General features: G+C 37.6%; 2 protein-coding genes across 4 annotated transcripts in view; both read right to left on the bottom strand.

Annotated features, from left to right (window-relative positions):
- Positions 1-937: 937 nt before the first annotated feature.
- On the bottom strand, positions 938-17,181 carry LOC127427403 (cilia- and flagella-associated protein 251-like). 2 transcript variants are annotated; one of them, XM_051675000.1, is made up of 6 exons: positions 13,183-17,181; positions 10,357-10,454; positions 7,220-7,285; positions 6,648-6,702; positions 1,627-1,663; positions 938-1,461 (listed from the first exon to the last, which is right to left on the bottom strand). In XM_051675000.1, exons 1-6 carry the CDS (start codon positions 13,991-13,993, stop codon positions 1,440-1,442), a joined length of 1,089 nt encoding a protein of 362 aa, XP_051530960.1. In that variant the 5' UTR covers positions 13,994-17,181; the 3' UTR covers positions 938-1,439. The 2 variants fall into 2 exon arrangements, with proteins under 2 accessions (XP_051530960.1, XP_051530959.1); XM_051674999.1 differs by having other exon boundaries at positions 940-1,461; positions 7,220-7,288; positions 13,183-17,178.
- Positions 17,182-18,206: 1,025 nt separating this feature from the next.
- The window catches only part of LOC127427374 (transient receptor potential cation channel subfamily M member 4-like), a 51,717-nt gene continuing 44,384 nt past the window's right edge, over positions 18,207-25,539 (bottom strand). The window contains exons 26-28 of one of the 2 annotated variants that reach the window (XM_051674951.1): positions 24,683-24,755; positions 24,503-24,596; positions 18,207-20,300 (exon numbers count right to left, since the gene is read on the bottom strand). In XM_051674951.1, the coding sequence (XP_051530911.1) occupies positions 20,272-20,300; positions 24,503-24,596; positions 24,683-24,755 (196 nt within the window). In that variant the 3' untranslated portion in view covers positions 18,207-20,271. The remainder of the gene's footprint in view (positions 20,301-24,502; positions 24,597-24,682; positions 24,756-25,539) is intronic. The other variant, XM_051674952.1, reaches the window with a different exon arrangement.

A 25,539-nucleotide genomic window follows, 5' to 3' on the forward strand; every position in this document is an offset into this window, starting at 1 on the left:
GATGCAATTTTGAGTGCTTAAGAAGCACACGGTTTACCTTTGACTTCGCCCATTCTACGAAGAGAGCACATTCTATGAGGAGAATGGCATTCTCATGGGCTTAGACTAGAGGTGTGTCCTTGGAGGACATTTGTATGGCGGCAGGGTGGTCCTCTCCGCATACATTTACTTGATTTTATAATATGGACAAGGGTTTGACTCCTGCTTCCCAAGTTCTCTCTGTTGGAACAGGAGTAAATTCATAATTCCTTTTATTCAGATGCTTTAGCTCGTGTGTGCGCCACTATATTCTTTCCACATGGGCTTAAGACAGTTGCCAGCTATTGTTCGCATGGCGTGAATGTATTTCATTCCCATAGCGATCATATGCAGCTTGAGTTCCACGAAAGGGAACGTCTTGGTTACATACGTAACCTTGGTTCCCTGAGGGGAATGAGACCATACTCTTTGGCAGCTGCATATGCTCGTGCCTTTTGCAGAAATTCTGACTCGATGCCGCAGAAGCGAGTGCCTTTATGGAGCCCGTGATGTAGATCCCTAGGGGGCATTGCTTAAGCGCCATCAGCCAATAAATTGGTGTGATTGTATAAGGGCTTCAGACCATGTGACACTCGGACGTTGTCCCATAGTGATCATACGCAACGTCTCGTTCCCCTCTGGGAACCAAGGTTACATATGTAACTGAGAGGTTTGTCTCACTAATTTCATTAGGGTTAGAAATGTTGTTAATATGGTGACACTGTGATGTAAATACTTATAAGTACTGTATCAAAGAAGAGTTTAAGTCTATATTGCTATATTTTATTTAAAAATGCATACTTTATTAAATTAAACTTGAATATGTGGAATTTAGGAAAAGTGCTTTTCTAACTATCCAAACCTGCAAAAATGTTCTAAATTTATCCAGTTTCTTTGTTAAAAATGGAGGCTTTCTGTTTTGTATATATAATATGAAGTATGTATTTATTTAGATTGACACACAATCCCAAATGAAACCCATTTATTTAGATAGGAATAGCTTAATCTGAAACCAGTAACCAGTATGACATTATATGATTTGAAGTACAGTTATATACAGTACATACACCATTGACATAAATTCTTGGAAATTGAGATTGAACTGAAAATTTTTTCTGCATTTCTATATTGTTGGTCTGTAAACACAGATCTCTATTATAAATGACAACAATTAAACTGAATATTCATATTTAGTTTTTACTGATTCAGTCTGTAAAGTCACCATTAAAGTGCTTTTAAATGGTAAACATTAAAGTCCTGGGAAAGTTCCCTAGTTATATCTAGGATTAGGTTGTCCAAGTTCCCTCCCAAGGTTGGACACAAAGCAAAATTTCCAAGATCTTCCCAACTGAACTTCCGATAGGCCTACAAATGAATGGTTTGACTTCTAGTCTGTAGTTCCGCTGTTCTGTGAAGAGTATTCAGAGTAATGTGCTCACAGTCCTGTGAGGTGATGTGGAGGACAAGCACAGAGGAGGTGAGAAGAACAAAAAGAGAGGAGGGAATGAGTCAACAGTATTAAACTACACTGATAAAGTTATAAATATAAATTATAACATGATCGTTCTGCAAAGAAATTAGGGTGTTGGGTGGATTTTTCATGCTTACTTGTAGAGAGAACCGCTCACTATGTCAAGAATTCCGCCTAAAACCAAACAAAAGTCAAACATGGTTCAAGAAAATCATTCAAAAAGATGAAAAGCAATCTTATAAAATATATTGGGGTGAAAGATTAGGTATTTGGATCAGTTTAAAGTGTATTATATTATGTATTATTATTGCATATATCATTTTCCAAATCTTTGAAACTGGTTGACATTTTAGCTAAGCAGGAGAGTGAGTATTAAAACGCTTTTTTAAAAATTCACTACTTGGAAAGTCATTGTATTAATGTTTTGAGATGCATACATTTTATTTCAGACTATCAGTATATAAAGTCTTCTATACTAAATGAGTAATAGTTCATAATTATGCAGTAAGTATAAGAGGCCAAGCTATATTGTGAATATAGTCATGGATAAAAGCAACCGTGATTTATTCACAATATAGCCTTGTACAGCCTTATTGCTTTCAAAAGCAAATTTCCATTAAGATATGAATATATTTCATCAAATATTTTCTCATGATGCTGTGATTTCACACTTAGTGTGTTTCAGCTGTCCTAAATACAATAGCATATGGCGAGGAACAGACTGAATTATTGTTCACAGTTAGCCATGATTAATTTAAACCATGAGTGAAAGTGTCCAATAATAGGGCGGTTACTGAGATTAAGCAAGTATTACTATTCGGTACTATTCGGCTGGTCATGTGATTCTCACATGGCAGCCCCCATGAGGGGACCCTCTCAATGTAAAATAAAACAGCTTTGACAAAGTTACTGATATGACTGGAGTCTTTATCTCAAGCGAGTGGTCATGATTTTATACATGTGTTTCAAAATTACTATTCATTTCTTTAGGAGTAAAACTTTTTAATAAGGAAAAGAAAACTGAGTGCACCTTTAAGGCCATTTTGCCTCCTACATCCAAGAGCTCTGTTCTTTCAGTGTGTTGCATCATGAGTGTTTTGAAATTAAAGATGACCTTTTTCTGTACATTTGCATATACAGTTGTGCTCAAAAGTTTGCATACCGTGGTAGAAATTGTGAAATTTTGGCATTGATTTTGAAAATATGACTGATCATGCAAAGAAAAACTGTCTTTTATTTAAGGATAGTGATCATATGAAGCCATTTACTATCACATAGTTGTTTGGCTCCTTTTTAAATCATAATGATAACAGAAATCACCCAAATGGCCCTGATCAAAAGTTTACATACCCTTGAATGTTTGGCCTTGTTACAGACACACACACAGGTTTAAATGGCAATTAAAGGTTAATTTCCCACACCTGTGGCTTTTAAAATTTCAGTTAGTGTCTGTGTATAAATAGTCAATGAGTTTGTTAGCTCTCACGTGGGTGCACTGAGCAGGCTAGATACTGAGTTATGGGGAGCAGAAAAGAACTGTCAAAAGACCTGTGTAACAAGGTAATGGAACTTTATAAAGATGGAAAAGGATATAAAAAGATATCCAAAGCCTTGAAAATGCCAGTAAGTACTGTTCAATCACTTATTAAGAAGTGGAAAATTTGGGGATCTCTTGATACCAAGCCAAGGTCAGGTAGACAAAGAAAGATTTCAGCCACAACTGCCAGAAGAATTGTTCGGGATACAAAGAAAAACCCACAGGTAACCTCAGGAGAAATACAGGCTGCTCTGGAAAAAGAAGGTGTGGTTGTTTCAAGGAGCACAATACGACGATACTTGAACAAAAATGAGCTTCATGGTCGAGTTGCCAGAAAGAAGCCTTTACTGCACCAATGCCACAAAACAGCCCGGTTACAATATGCATGACAACACCTTGACACGCCTCACAGCTTCTGGCACACTGTAATTTGGAGTGACGAGACCAAAATAGAGCTTTATGGTCACAACCATAAGCGCTATGTTTGGAGAGGGGTCAACAAGGCCTATAGTGAAAAGAATACCATCTCCACTGTGAAGTATGGTGGTGGCTCACTGATGTTTTGGGGTGGTGTGAGCTCATAAGGCACAGGGAATCTTGTGAAAATTGATGGCAAGATGAATGCAGCATGTTATCAGAAAATACTGGCAGACAATTTGCATTCTTCTGCACGAAAGCTGCACATGGGACATTCTTGGACTTTCCAGCACGACAATGACCCTAAGCACGAGACCAAGTTGACCCTCCAGTGATTACAGCAGAAAAAGTTGAAGGTTCTGGAGTGGCCATCACAGTCTCCTGACCTTAATATCATCGAGCCACTCTGGGGAGATCTCAAAGGTGTGGTTCATGCAAGATGACCAAAGACTTTGCATGACCTGGAGGCATTTTGCCAAGACGAATGGGCAGCTATACCACCTGAAAGATTTTGGGCCTCATAGACAACTATTACAAAAGACTGCACGCTGTCATTGATGCTAAAGGGGGCAATACACAGTATTAAGAACTAAGGGTATGCAGACATTTGAACAGGGGTCATTTAATTTTTTTCTTTGTTGCCATGTTTTGTTTTATTATTGTGGCATTCTGTTATAACCTACAGTTGAATATGAATCCCATAAGAAATAAAAGAAATGTGTTTTGCCTGCTCTCTCATGTTTTCTTTAAAAAAGGGTACATATATTACCAATTCTCCAAGGTTATGCAAACTTTTGAGCACAACTGTAGTTGAAACTGGATTTCAGTTGGTGTGAAGTTCACACAATTACTGTGTTTTTATTATTGATCATTGCTATGGGTCATTGATAGATATGTCTGAGGTGATAAAAATGAGAAATCATTTACATTTTTAGTTTAAAACAGATTTTTTTAAGTTTGTAATTTTAAAAGTTCAGTTTCATAGAAATGTAAACTTTGTGTCTAATTTGGTATGATAATTTTTTGTAAAACATAAAATAAATGTAAGTAATATAAATTTAATGACTTTAAAAATTTAATGTGGTGTAACCATCAATTAAAAGATATTAAAACACTTTCATTGAACCTTGAAGACAAGAAAGTGTACACAACTTTATCATTATTTTCAAAAATGTTTTCAAACATATTTTTCAAGGTAAATTATATATATATATGTGTATATATATAATATATATATATATATATATATATATATATAATTTTTTTTTTTTTTTATACAAAGGTCATGATTTTTTTTTAGTCAAGAATATCAAGGTTTTTTAGGGTTACTCCATATGACCTGAACAAGATGTACCTTTTCATTAAAATGTCAAATTATCTGATCTCGATTTTGGGGTCACGGTTCGATACAAGTTCGGTACAACAGGAAAAAGCAACAAATCCCAAATGCTAGGTTTCTTTTCATTTATTTTGAACAGACAGTAATGCAAATTACAGTTTGTTCCACCTAGCGGCATTTAGTACCACCTGAGGTAGTTGGTACAGTACAGCCTCCTTTAGTGTATTAAGCACTAAGCAGTAAACAGAATGCACTCTTGCATATTTCATATTTTTTTGTAGGGCTGATAAAAAACAAAAGGTATTTGGTCACAATCAGCTACAAAACTGAAATGCATCTCTTGTGTTATAAAAGTACAAAATAAATAGATTAATGAAAAATAAAACTTGTGCATTAGGAGAAGCCATTCTTGGGCTGCGTCTCGTTTGGAAGGATGCGTCCTCCGGTTGTCGCATACGTCATCGAAGCTGTCTCGTTTCATAAAAGCGAGTAGGACACTTCAAATGCAGCCTTCGAATGCGACCTTCTTTCATGGGAATTCGGAGGATGCATGAGGTGTATCCTTCGTGGGCGCTCATAACCCACAATTCTTTGCTTCAACGGAAATGTCTAAAAGAATAACGCCGATTTGCCTGTAAACATGATGTTCAAACGCAAGTAATGTTAATTCCCAAGTTGAAGTACCTCAGTAGATGGGAGCAGAGTATATAATATGTATAATTCTATTAATATATAAAAGTACACCTGTAAAATCTATTTTCTTTTCTCTTTACATCATTATAACTCTCCTAAAATGTACCTCATGCATTCCCTTCCAGAGGGACTTTGTTTCCTTCTCACTCAAATCGCTAACGCTTGTTTAAGAGTGGCGTGCTGTCATAACAACCATGATACGTTCCGTTTGTCCTACGAAGGCGGTCTCGTTTAAACGAGATTTGTTTAAAGCAGGACACTCGGTATACTGCAGCCTTCAAAGGACGCGTCCTACCTAGCATGCAGCCTTGTTTTGGGTTGGTGCGTAGATGGTCTCTTCTTCTTCTGCTCTTTTTCCTGTTGTGGCGGTTAGCAAATTAGCATTACCGCGTGCGCCCCCTTCTGGATTGGAGTGTGGATCGCCTGTGACTGACTCAGATGTATTCTTTGTCTGACTGCATGCACCGAACCGTGACGTCAGTACCGTGACGGTTCGGGATGAATACATGTACCGTTACACCCCTAATATATATGTAAAACCTCACTCACAGTCTTGACCATCTATAGGGGTCCTCTCTGTATTACTTTTTATTTATTTATTTATTTATTTTTTTTATTTATTTTTTTTTTTTTGTCACAAGACAACACATTGCCACATTGACTGAGCCTGGACGTTTGCACCACATGGCATTTTTTACTTAAAGCCCCAGAAAAAAATAACAAAATGACTCTGAACTCAGTAATTGAGAACATGTTTATCATAGAACAGGTGTTTTGTGTGAATCACATTTTTATGTATATTTGAATACCTTAATAGATTCTGTCAATAAAATTAGCATTATGTAATTTACTCTGGACACGTCATGCCTGGTTTAATGTACTCGGAAAATGACAGCAAAGGTGCCACTTTTTTAATTCTACACATGACATTTGCGTTTGTGTTCAGTTCAGTTTTAACGAACATTGGTGTCTTTTATTATATTGTTGTTTCTGCCATTTTATAAAGACAATAACGGCCTCAAAGCTGAGCATTAGAGTCCTCACAGTCACTAGTATCTTATTGCTCTATTTTACCGTATTTGAGTGGGTATGCTATTTTAGTCATTTAGGGTGTGGTTAATACTAGTGCAGTTGTTCAAACATTTGTCTCACTGACGTTTGAAGCATCCTACCTGGCTGGCAGACTGTCTCACAGATCAAAGGACAAAAGTAGCAGTACGAACAATTCTGTCGAAGCAGAAACGAAACAGTAAGATCACATCTGTTGCTCCTCAATTTCAGTTAGTACATTATATTTTCATATTTCAAAATGCATATTTATGTCTTAACCAAACCTAATCTGTAAGTTTAAGTTGTTTGACTGGGCTGTACATAACAATGGATTAACCAATGGCCTGAGTTTAGGGAGGGATGACTTATTTGGCATTATTTTAGCCAATAAAGTGAGTTTCTGTGCCAATTGGCACCAAACGGAATTGCAAAAATATATATATATATATATATATATATATATATATATATATATATATATATATATATATATATATTTTAAATCCCAGAATTCGTTGGGTCAAACAATTCATCCCACAACAAACTCATGCCATTGGTTGAGCCAGAAGTTGTCACATTGGACCACTCAAACAAACAAATCGTGTTTTGAAACTTGTGTTTACTTTATATGGAAAGTCGACCTTTAAATTGGCTTTCTTACAGTAATTCACTCTACATATTGAACTGCACTTACTTCACAGTGTTGGCAGAGTGCTGATGTGTCTCCCTCGTCACAGGGACATTTGTCACAGCTACCACACTGCTGAGAGGAGAAAAGGAGAGGCAGACAAAGATAGAGTCAGACTGTAGTAAGTAACACTTCATCTCTTTATTGGGAAAGCTCAGAAAGGGAACACACCAAAACTATATTTCAGCAAGTTCATGGGGTCATGCTAGTGAGTTTAGCAGGAGCTAAAAATGGGTGACATTAATACCTCATGCACTGATTATGGTCATGGTGACATGTTATGATGGTTTCATAAACGTGCACTTGTGTGAAAGTCTTTAACATACGCTGATCAGCCACAACATTAAAACCACCAGCCTAATGTTGTGTAGGTCTCCCTCGTGCCGCCAAGACAGTGCCAATCCGCATCTCAGAATAGTATTCTGAGATTATATTCTTATCTGAGTTAACGTAGACTTTGTCAGTTCGAACCAGTCTGGCCATTCTCTGTTGACCTCTCTCATCAACAAGGCATTTACATCCACAAAACTGCTGCTCACTGGATGTTTTTTGTTTTTGTCACCATTCAGAGTAAATTCTAGAGACTGTTGTGTGTGAAAATCCCAGGAGATCAGCAGTTACAGAAATACTCAAACCAGCCCGTCTGGCACCAACAATCATGCCACGGTCCAAATCACTGAGATCACATTTATTCCCCATTCTGATGGTTGATGTGAACATTAACTGAAGCTCCTGAACCGTATCTGCATGATTTTATGCACTGCACTGCTGCCACACGATTGGCTGATTAGATAATCGCATGGATGATTGTTGGTGCCAGATGGGCTGGTTTGAGTATTTCTGTAACTGCTGATCTCCTGGGATTTTCACTCACAACAGTCTCTAGAATTTACTCTGAATGGGGCCAAAAACAAAAAAACATCCAGTGAGCGGCAGTTCTGTGGATAGAAATGCCTTGTTGATGAGAGAGGTCAACAGAGAATGGCCAGACTGGTTTGAACTTACAAAGTCTACGGTAACTCAAATAACCGCTCTGTACAATTGTGGTGAGAAGAATATCTCAGAATGCTATTCTGAGAGGCGGGTTGGCGCTGTTTTGGTGGCATGAGGGGAACCTACACAATATTAGTCAGGTAGTTTTAATGTTGTGGCTGATCGGTGTGTATGTAGGGGCTGTGGTATGTCAAGTAGTTATTTTAAACTTTCAATGACCTAAACAAGTTAATTCTGCATATTATTACTCATTACTGCATATTATAGTATTGAAGTAAGGACCTGTGTTCCATTAAATGTATTTGATAATGATGCATAGAATTTTGACATGTTAGTAGGATCATAATAGAAATATGAAGCAGCATGGAAACATTCATTCTTTCTGAGGTGGAAACTTTATGAAATTGTCATACTGTATGTTATGGGAGCTTTATCTGCAATGGAGCTACAATGGCCCCACACACTCTTTTTAAGCAAAACGTATCACAAAAAGAAGTTTGATTTACTTTATTAAATAACAATGCATATACTGTTCAAATTTAAGAAAAATATATGGACACTTTCTGGTTGTCAGACGTTAGTGGAACATGTCCATAGTTATATGAATAGTTCACCCAAAAATGAATATTCTCTCATCATTTACTCACCGTCAAGCCATCCGAGATGTGTATGACTTTTTTTTTCTTCTGCTGAACACAAACAAAGATTTTTAGAAGAATATTTCAGCTCTGTAGTTCCTCACAATGCAAGTGAATGGGTACCAAAATTATGAAGTTCCAAAAGCACATAATGGCAGCATAAAAGTAATCCATAAGACTCCAGTGGTTAAATCTATATGCAAAAGCGATATAATAGGTGTGGGTGAGAAACATATCAATATTTAAGTCCTTTTTTATCATAAATCTCCACTCTCACTTTCACTTCCACATTCTGTTTCTTTTGTTTTTGCCGATCCTCATTCTTAGTTCATATCACCATCTACTGGGCAGGGAGGAGAATTTATAGGAAAAAGGACTTAAATATTGATCTGTTTCTCACCCACAACTATCATATATAGATATAGATTTAACCACTAGAATCTTATGGATTACTTTGATGCTGCCTTTATATGCTTTTGGAGTTTTAAAATTTTAGTACCCATTCACTTGCATTGTATGGATCTACAGAGCTGAAATATTCTTCTACAAATCTTCATTTGTGTTCAGGAGAAGAAAGAAAGTCATACACATCTGGGATGGCATGAGAGTGAATAAATGATGAGAGAATTTTCATTTTTGGGTGAACTATCCCTTTTATATGATTATCTGCACATGTGGACACCTGTGTGAACTTCAAAGGAACCGAATTCATACATCCACTAAAAATTACAAGGGCTGTCAATTTATTCTGATTTTTAATCAAATTAACTACATAATGTGCTGATTAATTGATCAAATTTATTGCAAATATCCATCTTTACTGAGAAAGGTAATTTAGTATATAATCATTAAAATATTTATAAGTGTAATATATTATTAATAATATAATAATATATTATTAATAATATAATAATATATTTCAAATATATTACATCATTTACATACATTATATTGTGGTAGCAGACAAGTAAAGCATTTAGACAATACAAAAAGACACTTAAAAGTAAAAATAACAAAATTATTTCTTTTGTTTTTATTATTTATTTCCATATCACTGAACATAACCCTATTATTGGCCTACTTCTGGAGCGCCTCACTTTGGTTGTGTCGCGTCTCGCTAGTTTTCAGCATCTCTGGTCATAAGCGCTGTGTTTTTAGGATGCTGTGTCAAGTGAAGCATAGTTTCAAACTTTGAAAACCGCATCTAGAGATTCCTGCATTCTGTTGTACTTGGCCAAGTTGTCTTTGAGCACAAGAATGTGTCATCTGTGGAGAAAGTGTTGCCTGCTCTCACTGATTTGACCAGGCAAGTTGCCTGTACAGCTGGAGTTGCAATGACTGGCCCATACTGCCACAAATTCACACAAAAATTTCATATACACATTACTCATTTATACTGCTGGCTAGACAGAGGACCTTCAAATGTACTGTATGTCAATTCTTATGTCAGTAATGTAAGCGCTGTCAGAACTTTGCTTATATGACATGTTGCTGGATTGTAGAGTGGTTTACCTCACAGACAGAGCAAAGTTTACAGAAAGAGCCTGAGCAGTAGTCTGCATCTTCTGTGGAGGGTACTTCTTCCTCCTCTACATTTACCTCCTCAGCAGCTACAGCAGAGCGAGGGAAAGATGAGGATAAACAAATGATCTTCATTAGTAATGGGTAAGGACAGAACATGCACAAAGGGTGACTTGTGTTCCTTTTACAAGTGTAAATTTACAAACATTGCTTTAGAAAACAAGTGAACAAATTAAATGTAAATAGCAATATTCAGATTAGTTTGTTCTTAAAGACCCCATTAAATCACTTAATGAGCACAGTTTTCTTTTCTGTGGTGACATATTTTCTATTGAAACAGGAATTTGGGGCGGGACATAACAACAGAGCAAACAAATGTGGACTAAAATTCACAAAACTCATATTCTGCTTTCATGGGGTCTTTAAATCATCTTATGAGTCTCTTATGAATAATATAATAATTAGATAACCACAATTATAGATCTATAATTAGTCTATAGATTTATGATATGGGTATGATCTCAACATTATGATCAACAGCAAATAATAATTATTATTATTATTTTTTATAAATTCCCTTGACCATTTAATGGCTATTACGTTTGGTAGTAAACATCTAAAGGCCATTACTCATCTGATAGTAATAAGAGAAAAGCTAGATGGCAGTTGAGAGTGTGTCACTGAGATATTGTTGCTTTGTTCAATGTGACATGGCAGCTACAACTGAATTGCACTCTGCCCGTAACTTTATCATGGTGATTTGGATATAATGTATCTTAAGATTCACCAGGGGCCATCCTGACATGCAATACCCTGTGATATATATGCTGTGTGTTATGTTCATGTCAAAAGCATTCTACTAGAAAGGACTTAAAGCAGTTGGAATATTTCAATATAACAGCATTTATATGTCAAGATATAGCAAGCTATTTTAGGGCTGAAGTTTGCCTTCACAGACCCACTGTGGGGTATACACAGGACTTTCCACAGCTGACAGTGGCTCTGTTCCATAGCCTAGTGAGCTGCCTACGTAGGCATCAAAAGGTGCATTCCAAATGCAAAGTCTGTTCCAAAAGATTCCAAGATAACTTCATTTGGACAGATTCTAGATAGAATCAGAGACCGTAACACTGAATATGGTGGCTGTATGAATGGAAGTCACATTTTACAGTTAAAAGAGCCAATCAGCTTATTGATAGAGAAGTCAGTTTACTTGTGAACACAAATGTGCATTAGTTGGAGCAGCCTGAGAAATAGCTTTTTTTTGGCATGGTCTGAGCTATAGAAGCACAATTTTTATAAAAGTTTCGTCAGATTTTTGATTTGAAAAGTGTTCAATCATCATCTTTACCAACCGTTTTAGAGATTTTGGTCTTTTCCCATTAAAATAGATAGGAGCTGTACTTGTATCCATAGAAAATAGTATCCCACAGGCTGTCCGGAGTCATTACGAACATCCGCAAAGTGGCATGACTAGCCTTAAAGGTTCACCACTACCAGTGAAGAGCTGCAAACTTATGAATATAATAAGTGGCAAATCTGCACCAAATTTGTGGCAAGTTTGCGGCTAGTTTGCCAGAACTCTAGATGTTTTTGTAATGGATTTCAATTGAAAGAATCAATTAAAATGTAATATAATTAAAAATGTATTATTTTAACAAATATTGTGCGATTTTTACTAGAGTATTATTAAACTATCATGTTGTTAGCTTAGCAACATGCTAACACTAAACTCTATTGAAATCAATTGTAAGTCGTGTCTCATGTACTTCACCCAAGGAGCTATTTGTATGATGCACAGACATGCTTTTTGCATGACGCTGGATTACTCTACACAACTTTTAATATCTGAACATCCTAAAATACTCTGTATCACACATTTACAGACTTTGTAAATTTCTACAGATAAAAACTGGCTATGACACACCATACGACTGACCGACTGTCAAACAGACCTGATCCGAAACACATCCTCCATCAAAGAAGCCGCATCAGATGTAAAAAACATGAAGCGGTGCTGTTATGGTTGCTGCAACTCTGTGTTCCGAATCACAAAAGACACAGGCCAAATGTATTTGGGTGCGATTGTGGGTGGGAAGATGCGGCCAGTATGGCCTTTAAAGACTGCAAAGTGAGTTGGGGGTGAGTGGTGTTAAGAGTTAAGCTTCACTTTAACTGCCAGTTCGCCATGTCCATTTCTTCAACTTAGTCACCCCGCACTCTCACTTTCCATTGACTGCTCATTGTATGATTTCAGATTTGAGTCGTGGAGCATCGTATACCATGAGATTCCCTATATAGTCAGCTCAAATATGTCAAACATCTTTGATATCCTCCGACTGGATGGAATCATAGTCTAAGAGTAAGAAATCAGTCTGTAGCCATGATAAACTATGCAACTTTCTGTGAAATCTGTCAACTCCGACTGGTCCAAAATCTGCAGACTGGAGGTGACTCGGCCTAACTGCAAATCAGGGCAAAAATCTGTTTAAACTGTGCTTTGTAATCCAGCATTTAGAAAGAAGCTTTATATGTATGCAATAGACAGCAAGGTAACTCACTAGGTTTTGAAACAGAGCCAGTGATTATTGCAAATAATTAAACACGAAAAAGAGAAGTTTTGTTTCTAATACTCTAGAATGTGCACTGCTGAACCTTTATCTCTGACTTAAACTGCATGTAATAATTGAAAGTATTTGTAAGTTAAAGCACTTGATTTACAGTATGGATTGTGTGGATGGTAATGAGAATCTGGCTAGAGATAAAGAGGGAGTTGTTTCTCTGTGTGGGCTATTGAAAAATTAATTTAGTCATTACCTTCAGTGTCATCTCCAGCAGCACCATCTACGGACTCTTCAGCTTCCTCAGTCTCACTGGCCTCCTCTTTTTCCTCAACCAGTTCAAGATCCTCTGATTGTTCATCTGCTTCCTTATCTTCCTCATCAGTGTCCTCTTTATCTTCATTCTCATCAGCAGCTACCACTTCCTCATTTACCTCTTCCTCTTCTTGCTCAGCTGGTGCTCCCTCCTCCACCTCCTCTGCTGCTTCTTCCTCCTCTATCTGTTGTGCTGCTTCCTCTTCCTCTGCTGTTGCTTCTTGCACCTCTTCCTCCTCCTCCTCTGCTGCTGCTTCTGTCTGCTCCTCCTCATCCTTTGCTTCCTCCTCCTCTTCTACTTCTTCCTCCCTCTCATCATATATGGCTTCTTCTCTTTTCTCATCTTCCTCTGCTACTTCCTCTATCTCCTCATCCTCTGCTGCTCCTTCCTCCTGCTCTGCGGCTCCTTCCTCCTTCTCAATCTTTTCCTCCACCACTTCCTCTTTCTCAGACACTCCTTCCTCTACCTCACCAGCAGGAGCTGCCCCTTCCTCTCCATCATCCTCTTCCTCTTCCCCTTCCACATCTCCTTCTTCATCCTCTCCCGTGCCATCAGCCACCTCCTCAGATGTGTTTCCACCCTCTTTGTCATCAGATGCATCCTCTTCCTCATCTCCAGTAACATCCAAACCCCCCAGCTCCTCTGCCTTCTCAGTTTGCTGCCCCTCTTCAGCCTGTACAATATCCTTAAACATTCCAGTGCTGAGCAGAACTATGAAAAGCCCAAGAAACAAGCCGTGTGACGCTACCATTTTGCAGTCACTCACTCACACAATTATGGCAGGCAAAACCAGACAGTCCTGTCTAGAAAAATGTGCTTGTATCCACCCAAGAAATTTTTAAGGAGTTTAACTGCACCAAGATCACATACAGGCCAAGGCAACCCTTTAAACTAACTTATGATCTGTTGGATCCTCCAGAGAGAATTAGAGAGAGTTAGTGGAGTGACAGAGAGGGGGCTTGCTTCTGTTGTTTGGTCACATGTACTTTGACACCATTCAGAGGACAGTGTGGAACAGAGGAACATACTGAGATGATTGACAGGGCCACATGCTTCTAATGTCCTTTATTACATCCTTGTCTATGTGAGTGTTTGAGTTGGAGAGAGAGAGAAAGTGAGATAAACAAGAACTGACCAGATATGTTGATAACAGATGATTAGGGGAGGGGTTGGAAGGTACAAATAAGCTTTAGCACCAACATTAGACAAACGCAGTGAAGTCTGCCCCATTTTGACACTTCTCAGGCCTGGCTGGGTCTGGCAGGTGGGTGTGAAGCTATATAAAGAGGCTCTCAATAGCAGAAGTACATTGCATTATCTGCCGTTCAATAGATCTTTCAGCTGCTGAAACTCCATCCCACTCTCTCTCTCTCTCTCTCTCTCTCTCTCTCTCTCTCACTCTCTCTCTCCCTTTCCCAGTCCTTTTCAGAAGGTCACCTCTATCTATCTCGCTGATCATACACTTTGGTCTTTGGTCTCTACAGCTGCTACATGCCATTATGTCACTCTTTGAGGAAAATTGAATCAAGACAAGTCAACATTTTTTATAAAGCACTTTTAAAAACAACAGAGGTTGACCCAAAGTGCTGTACAATCCTGATACACAATGGAAACACATAAAAGTACAACAATCAGGAAAATACAACCTGATATTTAAACATTATCAAAAGCTAGAGAATAAAAATAGGTTTTAAGAGAAGATTTAAAAATAGCTAAGGAAGGAGCAGACCTCACATGAAAGGGGAGATGTAACAGGTAAAGGTGGGCAAGGAGCAGTCAACATAAAGTTTAATGAGAACCTCAACATAAAACAACATAAACAAACACACACACATGCAGCACGGCCACGTGCGCCTCTCTATCCCTCGAACTGGCGTCTCCGGCCCCCCTTTATCTCACTCTCCCACTGAACATCTGATTCAGCGCCAGCCATGCACACTCACGGCCTGGCTATGCCTTCCTTCTTGTCACACTCCTCCCCCGCCAATTCAGGCTGGGGCGCCACTGGACTGACTTACTCATCTCTGGAGGGGAGACGCTGCCCAGTGGTCAGCCAGTGGTCCACCCCGCCTCCTGGGAACCTGGGGGAGAGATGAGGGTAGGCGTTGCCCAGTCCTCAACTGCTCCTCCGCCTTCTGGCAGATGACAGCTTGTTCCTCCCCCAGTGGACAGCAGCGAGCCTTCCAACCCCTGGTGGACGGAACCGCTTCTACCCTTCTTCAGCGTACGGCAGCGGTTCCTCCAGCTCTCGGCGGCCGGCAGCAACCCCTCCATCCCCAGGCAGATGGCCGCGGCTGCTCCCCTGCCAGATGGCAGTGGCGAGGACAGCGCATCCCTCCTCCCTCCTGGGTTTCAGCACCACTGTAACAGGTAAAGGTTGGGCAAGGAGGAAACGGGAACTGGCTGAACAGTTAACGTAAAGTTTAATGGTAAAACTCAACTTAAAACAATATAAAACAAACACACACATGCAGCGTGGCAGCATGCGTCTCTCTCTCCCTTGAACTGGTGTCTCCGGCCCCCTTTATCTCGCTCTCCTGCTGATCATCTGATTCAGGGCCGGCCATGCACCCACACAGCCCGGCCACGCCCTCGTCACAGGAGATCATTCCAAAGGTTGGGCACAGCTACAGAAAAGGCCCGATCACCTTTGGATTTACAATGACAACGGGGCATATACAAAAGAAGTTAATCAGAGGACCTGAGTGCTCTAGGGGAAGAAGAAGAGAGAAGAAGGTCACTAATGTATTGAGGCGTGAATCCACTGAGTGACTTATACACAAAGAGAAGGATTTTAAACTCAACCCTGAACTTTAGAGGAAGCCAGTGAAGAAATGCTAAAATAGGGGATATATGATCCCTCTTTTTCGACCATTAACAGCCTGGCTGCCGCATTTTAAACTAGTTGTAAACGTAATAAAGCAGATTCAGGGAGGCCAATATACAACGAGTTACAATAATCTAGCCTTGGTGTAATTAAAGAACGGATGACGATTTCCAGATCTTTACTTGAAAGAAAATTTTTATTTTTGCAATAGATCTGAGGTGAAAGAAGCTTCCTTTAATTACAGCACTAATCTATTTATTAAAAAGTAGTGAAGAGTCTAAAATCACTCAGAGGCTTTTGACATGCTTTTGTACATTTAAAGAAAAGAGAACCCAGCTGGGCTTCTAGAATGGAAGATGTCACGGAGGAACCTAAAATCAACACTTCAGTTTTACCTTCATTTAACTGCAAATTTTTTTTGCCATCCAACATTTAATATCTTCAATGCACTACAAGAGATTTTCAAAAGGACAGTTAACATCTAACTTAGCTGGAAGGTAAAACTGTACGTCGTCAGCATATCTGTGATAAGATATGTTGTACTTCTTAAAAACAGAGGAAGCATGTAGAGGGAAAGAGTAAGGGGCCTAGAATGGACCCTTGAGGGACACCACACAATAGTGGGGCGGACAATGATGAAAACTTTCCTATGTTTACAGAAAATTTCCTGTTTTTCAAATAGGAGGCAAACCACTGCAGAGCCAATACCTGGATGCTGACCATAGACTCCAGGTGGTTGAGATGGATGTTAAGGTCAATAGTGTCAAGCGCAGCACTAAGATCTAGTACTAAAACAGCGCATGAGCCTGAATCCATGAAGAGTATAATTTAATTGATGACCTTCAACAGGGCATATTCAGTACTGTGTACCTCTACACTTATGCTGGACTGAAACATATTTAAATATGAAAAATATCTAAAAGCTTGGACATAAAGGGCAATTTAGAAATTGGAGTAAACTGAGTTTTGTTCACTTTTGCAGACGAATTTAAAATCGAAATGCCCTCCCCTACAAATGGAGTTCTCTTTAATGGGTTCTTACTGTGTTTCTCAACCTCATTTGTCTTATGTACCTGCCCTGCCCCAGCATTAAGGTTAATTAAATGTGCTTAATTATGTAAACTGATCAAAGACAACTGGATGGAGTAGAGTGCAGGGGTCTCGAGACACATTTTTTAAAGTTTCAAACTACATTTAACGTGACACAGCATCCAAAAAATGTGCACTGTAAAAAAAAATTATTTTAATGGTAAAAGAATGTAAAAATGCTACAGTAAAAAATGTTAATTGGTTAATAGGTAGTTACCTTAACATATACGGTAAAAAAATATAAAATATTTAAGACAATACATTTTACAGTAAATTATTGTGAAAATTAAGTATGATTTTACAGTATAATTAACAGTAAAAAAAATATATTATCTTTAACAAGAGAATTCATGTACTTTTTATGGTAAACTATTGTTAAAATAATGGTAAAAAAAAATAAAACAAAATAATAATAATCTTGCATTCCCAGAAGTCCCTGCGTGACCCATCACACATTATTATTATATTTTATTTTATATTTTAGTTGTTTCATTTTTATTGCATTATTTTAGTCTCACATGTGTTACCCTGATGGTGTTTTGTGTTTGTGTGAGTGACTCTCTGCACAGTCTCTACATATGTAGTAGTTATTGCTCCTGGAAGTGCCACTCTTGCTTGAGTCATGTGGCCTTTTGTAGTTACTTTTGTAGACTTTTATAGTAAATCTTAAATATTGTATATAGTATATCAAGTTAGTTTATTTTTTTACACTAAATTTCTCGCAACCAAAGCTGTCTGTATTTTTCTGTAAATTTTACAGATTTTTTTTTTTTTTACAATGTGCCGTTTATGGCTAGTGACAGAAATCCATTGATGAACTCAATTGTAAAATGGATCCCTGTGGACAGTAGGCCAGTGAAAAGCTTATGTTTAATGGAAATAAACCAAAAAATACTGTATATATGACCTATTCAGACACCTTTTGTTTTGTCTTATCAATGTTTTGTCTGCCACAATAATGTCATGTCTTTGAATTATCTGATATTTTTATACTATTATAATTGAATATTATTTATTATATATTTGTAATTATTTTGATGATTATATAATGAATTATTTATTTGGGGACTTTTTTTTAGCAAATGTTGATAAATGATTAATTGCAATTAATTTTATTAATTAATCTGCATATCATTTAATTCAATGAAACATTTGAATCGACTGACAGCCCTAATTATATTATATTGGTTATCATTTATCATAGTGTTCCTCAAACTTTCTTAATTTTAGAGAGTGTGTTCCAATTGACTCATTCTGGACACAATTAAACATAATCAGTAATATCATTAAAGGGATGGTTCACCCAAAAATGAAAATTCTGCCATCATTTTCTCACCCTTATGTTGTTCCAAACTTATATGATTTTCTTTCTTCCAAGGAACACAAAAAGAGATGTAAGGCAGACAGCCTCAGTCCCTATTTACTTTCATAGAATGAATAAAAGGGGGCAGCATCAGAATTCATTCAAATGTCTCATGTTTGATACAACTTGAGGGTAAGGAAATGACATCATTTTCAGTTTCAGTTGAACTAACCCTTTAAAGTGGCCATTATTGCAATGATTACCCATTTAGCAATCGATATAGTGGGTGAAAAGCAGACTCATCAAGCAAGTACCTGAGCTTGTTTGGCTTATGTTATGACAGTTCTATGGGCAATCATGGAGAAATTTGCTCTTGAGAAAGGTCTAACAGAGAATTTGCAATTTAACAAAGACTTTGAGTATACACAAAGCAAAATGTGACTCTTTCCAAGTACCATATGGAACCTACTTAAGTACCACATATTACATGTACTGCACCTCTGGTTGCGAATCACTACTCTACTATACTATATATCAGTGCTTATACTCAAGAGAGTATAAGCATAGTTCTAGCTTTCTAATTAGTTTTTGAGGGGAGAGGGTTGGGGTGGAGGAAAGAGATTGAATGATCGTCGTTGTCCCTGAAATACGAGAGGCAAAATTGCAATGCAGTACATGCACTGTTATGGTGAGGTTGCTAAAACATTACAGTCCTTTAAATAATGATCACATGTTTTGGTGTCAGAAATTCTATTAACAATCACAATGTAGTCCAATATAAAAACAATAAGCAAAATGATTTAAAAAAAACACACACACACACACAAAATGTAATGTGATATAAATACCCAACAAAGACCCAAAATCCAAAAACAGTTAACAGCATGCAATTACAATTTCAGTGGATGCAACTACAGTCGAATTTACGAAAAGGTTTGAAAAATATCATGACATAAAACACATTTGTTCTACATCTAAATGTAAACATGCATTGCCATACTTAAAGTGCAATACAAAGTTTGCTTAGTTTTTGTTCCATATTTGAGTGCAAGTAACACACTAGATATTTAATTCATGTTAAATAATATTCTCTGTAAACATAAACATAACATAATAAACTGTGTTGAACATTAAGCTTATTGCATGTACTGTAACATTATTACAAGAATTACATAATATAACAAGAATTAAATAATACATAAAAATTGTTTAGAGGACTTATGTTCACAAACAACAGTTGACCCAAGATGAATAATGGTGTAAATGTATGGTACAAGAGGACAAGAACAATATGTTTGTTCGCACTGTAGCTTATAAGCCATGCCACTTTGTAGTTTTTGAAAGACATGAATCAAAACACAGGACAAAAGATTTCTTATTCTTCTAAATTATGTTTTGTATTTATAACTGTATTAAACTAGATACTATGAGCACAATACATAATAATAAATGACTTTAAAAAGATGTAAACCAACCAACAATATGCTTTTAAGAACATGCTCATTTGATTAATCTATGACTGTAACATGGCATTGTTGACCTTTGAGTGTACAGAATGTCCTCTTAATTCTGTGCCTTTCCACATTCACATGGAAAAGAGGACAGGTCACCTGGGTGTACTAAACTGTCAAGAGCAGGATGAACCATTAAAAGGCCAGAATGACCGATTAAAAAATGGAAAGCAGAACATTTTTTTTTTTTTTTTTTTTTTTTGACAAGTCACCACCTTCACTGGCTCTCTGCGCCTTCTTGGTTTATGTGTCCGTGAGAGCAGGGGACAGCAGACGAATACAGGAAAGAAGGCTATTTCTTATTTCTCAAGGGAGGCTGAAATTACGGCTGAGGAAAAGAATATGAACCACAACCACATCAGTTTATTTTGGAAATGAAACACAATCTTCTAACTGTCAGTGAATGTCAAATACATTCACTACTGTATGTATTTAAGACTTAAAGCCTAATGCCCAATTCACACCTACAGCAATTTTAGTAGAGGTTGCTGGACTGTTGGCCACTAGTAGGTGTTCCTAGTGCTGGATGCCCTGACGTTATTGGTGTGCTGTGCAATTGGCCATAGCTTTTTAAGGATCAGATCAGAAATGTGATGCATTGCCGGTAAAAATAAGATGTCATTCTATTTTGATAACAATTAATTTTCTCGCTACTCAAAATTAACATTCTGGAGGGCGAAATGTTTGTATATATTGCAGCTGATAAGTCAATGATGCATCATTTCATAAAGAAAATGAATGACTATCAATGCATTAATCAAACTAACTTGGAAGGTCAGTAGTTCCTGACAAGGTTTTCCATGTGTCGTTTTTTTAATGTGGGCATATCTGCATGTGGGTAGGGTTGCAATGGTATGAGATTTTCACGGTACGATAACCATCTCAGAAAATATCACGGTTTCACGGTATCATGGTATACGGTATTACATAATTACTATTATCAGTTACAATGACCCTTAAAGGAGTGAAAACAGAAGGGTTTTTTTTGGTTGTTTTTTTTTTTTTGGTTGAGCAAACACTTTATTATAATTGAAACTTGAAACCATTTTTTTTATTGAAGTATGTGTAAAAAAAAAGTCTCCCTTTTGAAAATAAATAAAATAAATAGAATAAATAAGAAAGCTAACAGAATTATAATAATAAACCGAATTATAAACATGATAAAAAGAAATTGCATGTAACTATAACATGTTATATAACTAAAGCATGTTAGTTTACATGTTAGCATAGCATGTTAAATGAACTACTAAATGAAAAATAACATTAGCTGTGTGAGCTTTTAAAGTAATGTCCTTTGATTATTAATAATTAACATATACTGTAGGTGCGTGACAGTGCAGCCAGACTGCTCCTGTCTGTACCTTTAACTCAGTTGTTCTCAACTGGTTTTACACTGGAAATCAAGTGGCAATCCACCATAGTAAAAACGTAACCTGTATTTAATGTATCCTGGGTTGCATTTCCTTTTATGTTGCATAGTTTTGTTCATGGTTTTCAAGTACAAGGACATGCATCAGGTGACATTATTTTTGTTGTTGATGTCAACAACAAAAGCGACAGAAAGTTTTCTCTCCCCCCTTTTAAAAATTGAAGAGCATATTTACTTATATGAACCCATTATTATCCCATTTGTTTCCTAATTTCAAACATAATTCAAACAGAACATACATATTACACAGGAGGAAAGGCTCCTCATTACCATGGTTAGGTCACTGTAGCTAGTCTTAAATAATAATAATAATAATAATAATAATAATAATAATAATAATAACAAATTATAGTATTTATGAAAAAATAAATACTGGCTGAAACACATTTTGAAACTTTAACTACAGCTGCCACTTTTGATATAAAATGAGGTCTAATAATTCTACCTTTAGATTATTTCATATGAAATTAACATTTTGTCAAAATATAACAGTTACTTTTACACATGTAAAATCGTGAAACAATTTTGTAAAGCTGATGATTCATAATCAAAAAAAAAGAGTGCATAGCACAGTGTTGCTCTTTTCCTCAGTGCTGTTTGGCATGTCAGGGCTGCCTACTGTCTGAGAGGTTTGACTTGACTTCCTCCATAACACTTTAAACTAGAAAAGTCTCACTAGAATTTAAATTGGTCACATCAGTTTTGAGGTCAGCGCGCCGCAATATCGAGGGAAGCCGGTTGTTGCATGCGCTCGCCAGAGAGAAGAGCAGATCACGATCGCAAGCTGGTTCCGTTACACTCGTGCGAAAGTGCAGATGAGAAGCCTTTAGCTGATTGCGAGATTATCATTAAATCTGCCTCAGCAGTCCTAAATAAGCTATCATTTGGGCAGCCGCTGAAATATCTTCAATGGGAAACCATGGCATTGTTCTTTCCCTGCTGTCCACGACCCTGTCCGAATAGACCTGCGACCCACCAGTTGAGAAACACTGCTCTAACTCACACACTCACTTATGTCAGACCCCTCGCTTCTCTCTGACATTTTCTCCGCTGCACGTGTGTGTGGGGCAAGTTGACGAGTCTGACAGACAGTCGAGGAGGAAAGGAGACGCGCATGCGCAGGTGAGATTCTCTGTCCGATTGCATTTTTTTTCTCAATAACGTAGATAAGCAAATGTACATGATGACCATGTATGAAAACCGTCAATTTTCATACCGTGGAATACCGTGAAACCGGTATACCACTGCAACCCTAGTGTGGGCAGAGATAAATTACACAAAATAGTGAAATCACTCAGAGTAACATAAAAGGGATAGTTCACCCAAAAAGAAAATTAATTTCATTTACTCACCCTCATGTTGTTTCAAACCTGTATGACTACTGCGAAGCTCAAAAGGAAGAATTTTGAAGAATGTCCCATTCGTTGATTTCAATACAATGGCAGTTTGTAGTGACTTAAAGTTTAAAAAGGGCCCAAGAGGGTTATGAAAGTAGTCCATGCGACTAGTGTGTCATCTTCCAAGTTTTCTAAAGGCATATGATACACAGATCAGCCACAACATTAAAACCACCTCCCTAATATTGTGTAGGTCCCCCTCGTGCCACCAAAACAGCACCAGAATAGCATTCTGAGATTATATTCTTCTCAGCACAATTGTACAGAGCGGTTATCTGAGTTAAAGTAGACTTTGTCAGTTCGAACCAGTCTGGCCATTCTCTGTTGACCTCTCTCATCCACAAGGCATTTATCTCCACAGAACTGCTACTCACTGGATGTTTTTTGTTTTTGTCACCATTCTGAGTAAATTCTAGAAACTGTTGTACATGAAAATCACAGGAGATCAGCAGTTATAGAAAAACTGATCAGCCCATCTGGCACCAACAATCATGCCACGGTCCAAATCACTGAGATCAAATTTTTTCCCCATTCTGATGGTTGATGTGAACATTAACTGAAGCTCCTGACCCATATCTGCATGATTTTATGCACCGCACTGCTGCCACACAATTGGCTTATTAGATAATCACATGGATCACTGTTGGTGCCAGATGGGCTGGTTTGAGTATTTCTGTAACTGCTGATCTCCTGGGATTTTCACGCACAACAGTCTCTAGAATTTACTCAGAATGGTGTCAAAAACCAAAAACATCCAGTGAGTGGCAGTTCTGTGGATGTAAATGCCTTGTTGATGAGAAAGGACAACAGAGAATGGCCAGACTGGTTCGAACTGACAAAGTCTACGGTAACTCAGATAACTGCTCTGTACCATTGTGGTGAGAAGAATATAATCTCAGAACACTATTCTGAGATGCAGTTTGGCGGCATGAGGGGGACCTTCACAATATTAGGCAGGTGGTTTTAATGTTGTGGCTGGGTGAGAACATTTACATTTATGCATTTGGCAGATGCTTTTATCCAAAGCAACTTACAGTGTACTTATTACAGGGACAATCCCCCTGGAGCAACCTGGATTTAAGTGCCTTGCTCAAGGACACAATGGTGGTGGCTGTGGGGATCAAACCAGCAGCCTTCTGATTACCAGTTATGTGCTTTAGTCCACTACCCCACCACCATTCACTGAACAACCTGGAAGTCGCATGGACTACTTTTAAGATACTTTTATTTCATTTTTTAAGTGGTAAAGTGAGTCACTATCAACTGCTATTGTACTGAATTCAGCAAACAGGACTTCCTTTAAAATTCCTCTTGTGTTCCGAAGAAAAAAAGAAAGTTATATGGGTTTGGAACGATATGGGGGTGAGTAAATGATGATGCATTTTTAATTTTTGGGTGACCTTTTACTTCTCCATCTTGCCTAAACTCAACTACATTATCTCAGAGATAACAGCTCAGATGAGCCCCAATGTCTTCCCTCCCATTTGTAGTCCCTACATCGTGTCACCGCACACTTTAATAAACTCTTCTCAACTAACTTTGTCACATAACTGAACATCCTTGCATCGTAAACGGTCACTGTCACTCATGTTGGCGGAAATCATCAATTCTCATTGAAATTGCATGACTTCCAGATGCTTTTCACAGCAGATTGCTGTATGTGTGAACACCACTCAAGAATTGTGACATAAAAAGCAGGTGTACCTTTACGAGAAGGGTGCACTTTGCTGGTCTTCACTACACTGCTTTGAGACAGAGCTTCCATTATCCACTGAAGAGAAGATGTACAGAACTCCATCTGCATATAGGTGAATATTAAGCTTTGAACAGCAGATTTACATAAACCATACAGTGTAATGTAAGCATCACAACATGTGCTCTTACATCTGATTCTAGTGTTCTCAGTCTGCGATCAACATCTCTGATCTCTGCAACCTGTTTGAGAACACCATCCATTCTGCAACATGCACAAAGATAGACACATCAACATTCAGCATTATCTTGAAGAAAAAACAAGGTTTACTATTTTTAATCTGTTAAAAGGATTTATATACATTTGTAACATTTTCTAACGGTTTCTGATGGTTTCAAAATAGTCCATGCTGAAATGCGCCACACAAATTGTAAAGGTTGGACTGGCATGATCAGGGCCCTTTTTAAATATGAAAAAAATAAACTTGTTTCAAATGTTATGCAGAGCCGCAGGTGCAACCCCACAGCCAGGGACAACACAACATTTTGTGATGTGATAGTTATAGAACAATTAACAATTGTATCTTCAACTTTTGGTTGTTTAGGAGTACTAGTATCTATCCTATTTCCTTCTTATATTCTCACTGAGCGGGCTAAGTTGCTAAATATTTAATTGGTGTTGTTGATTGGTAAATGTATTAATGTATCTGTCTGATGTCAGAAAGTTGTGGAATTTCAAATTGTGCCATTTTTGGTTTAAAACATATGAAAATGTGATTTTCCATGATACGATCTGTTCAAAAGTTTGCATTGCTAGTGTACCAGAGACTATTTAGCAGAGACGAGCCACTTCTATTAAAATGAATGGGAGAAATTGGAACACCCAACCAAAGTGCCCAACGGTCAACGGATGTAGAAAGGAAGTCACACCTTACAGGTAAAAGAGCAAATCACCTTTTAGATACAGACATCGCCTGTCAATCAACTCGAGAACGTGCAGGAACATTAGCTACAAAATATAGTGCCGGGAAAACTGCATTTTTTTTTTT

Source organism: Myxocyprinus asiaticus, chromosome 36, assembly GCF_019703515.2.
Source record: "Myxocyprinus asiaticus isolate MX2 ecotype Aquarium Trade chromosome 36, UBuf_Myxa_2, whole genome shotgun sequence".
NCBI lineage: Eukaryota > Metazoa > Chordata > Actinopteri > Cypriniformes > Catostomidae > Myxocyprinus > Myxocyprinus asiaticus.

Coding starts and splice junctions, on each gene's coding strand:
- LOC127427403 (XM_051674999.1), bottom strand. CDS start 13,993: ATGGTAGCGTCACACGGCTTGTTTCTTGGGCTTTTCATAGTTCTGCTC. Junction 6,703..7,219: donor CACTCTGCCAACACTGTGAA/GTAAGTGCAGTT, acceptor CTGCTTCGACAG/AATTGTTCGTACTGCTACTT. Junction 1,664..6,647: donor TGAGACAGTCTGCCAGCCAG/GTAGGATGCTTC, acceptor GTTTGGTTTTAG/GCGGAATTCTTGACATAGTG.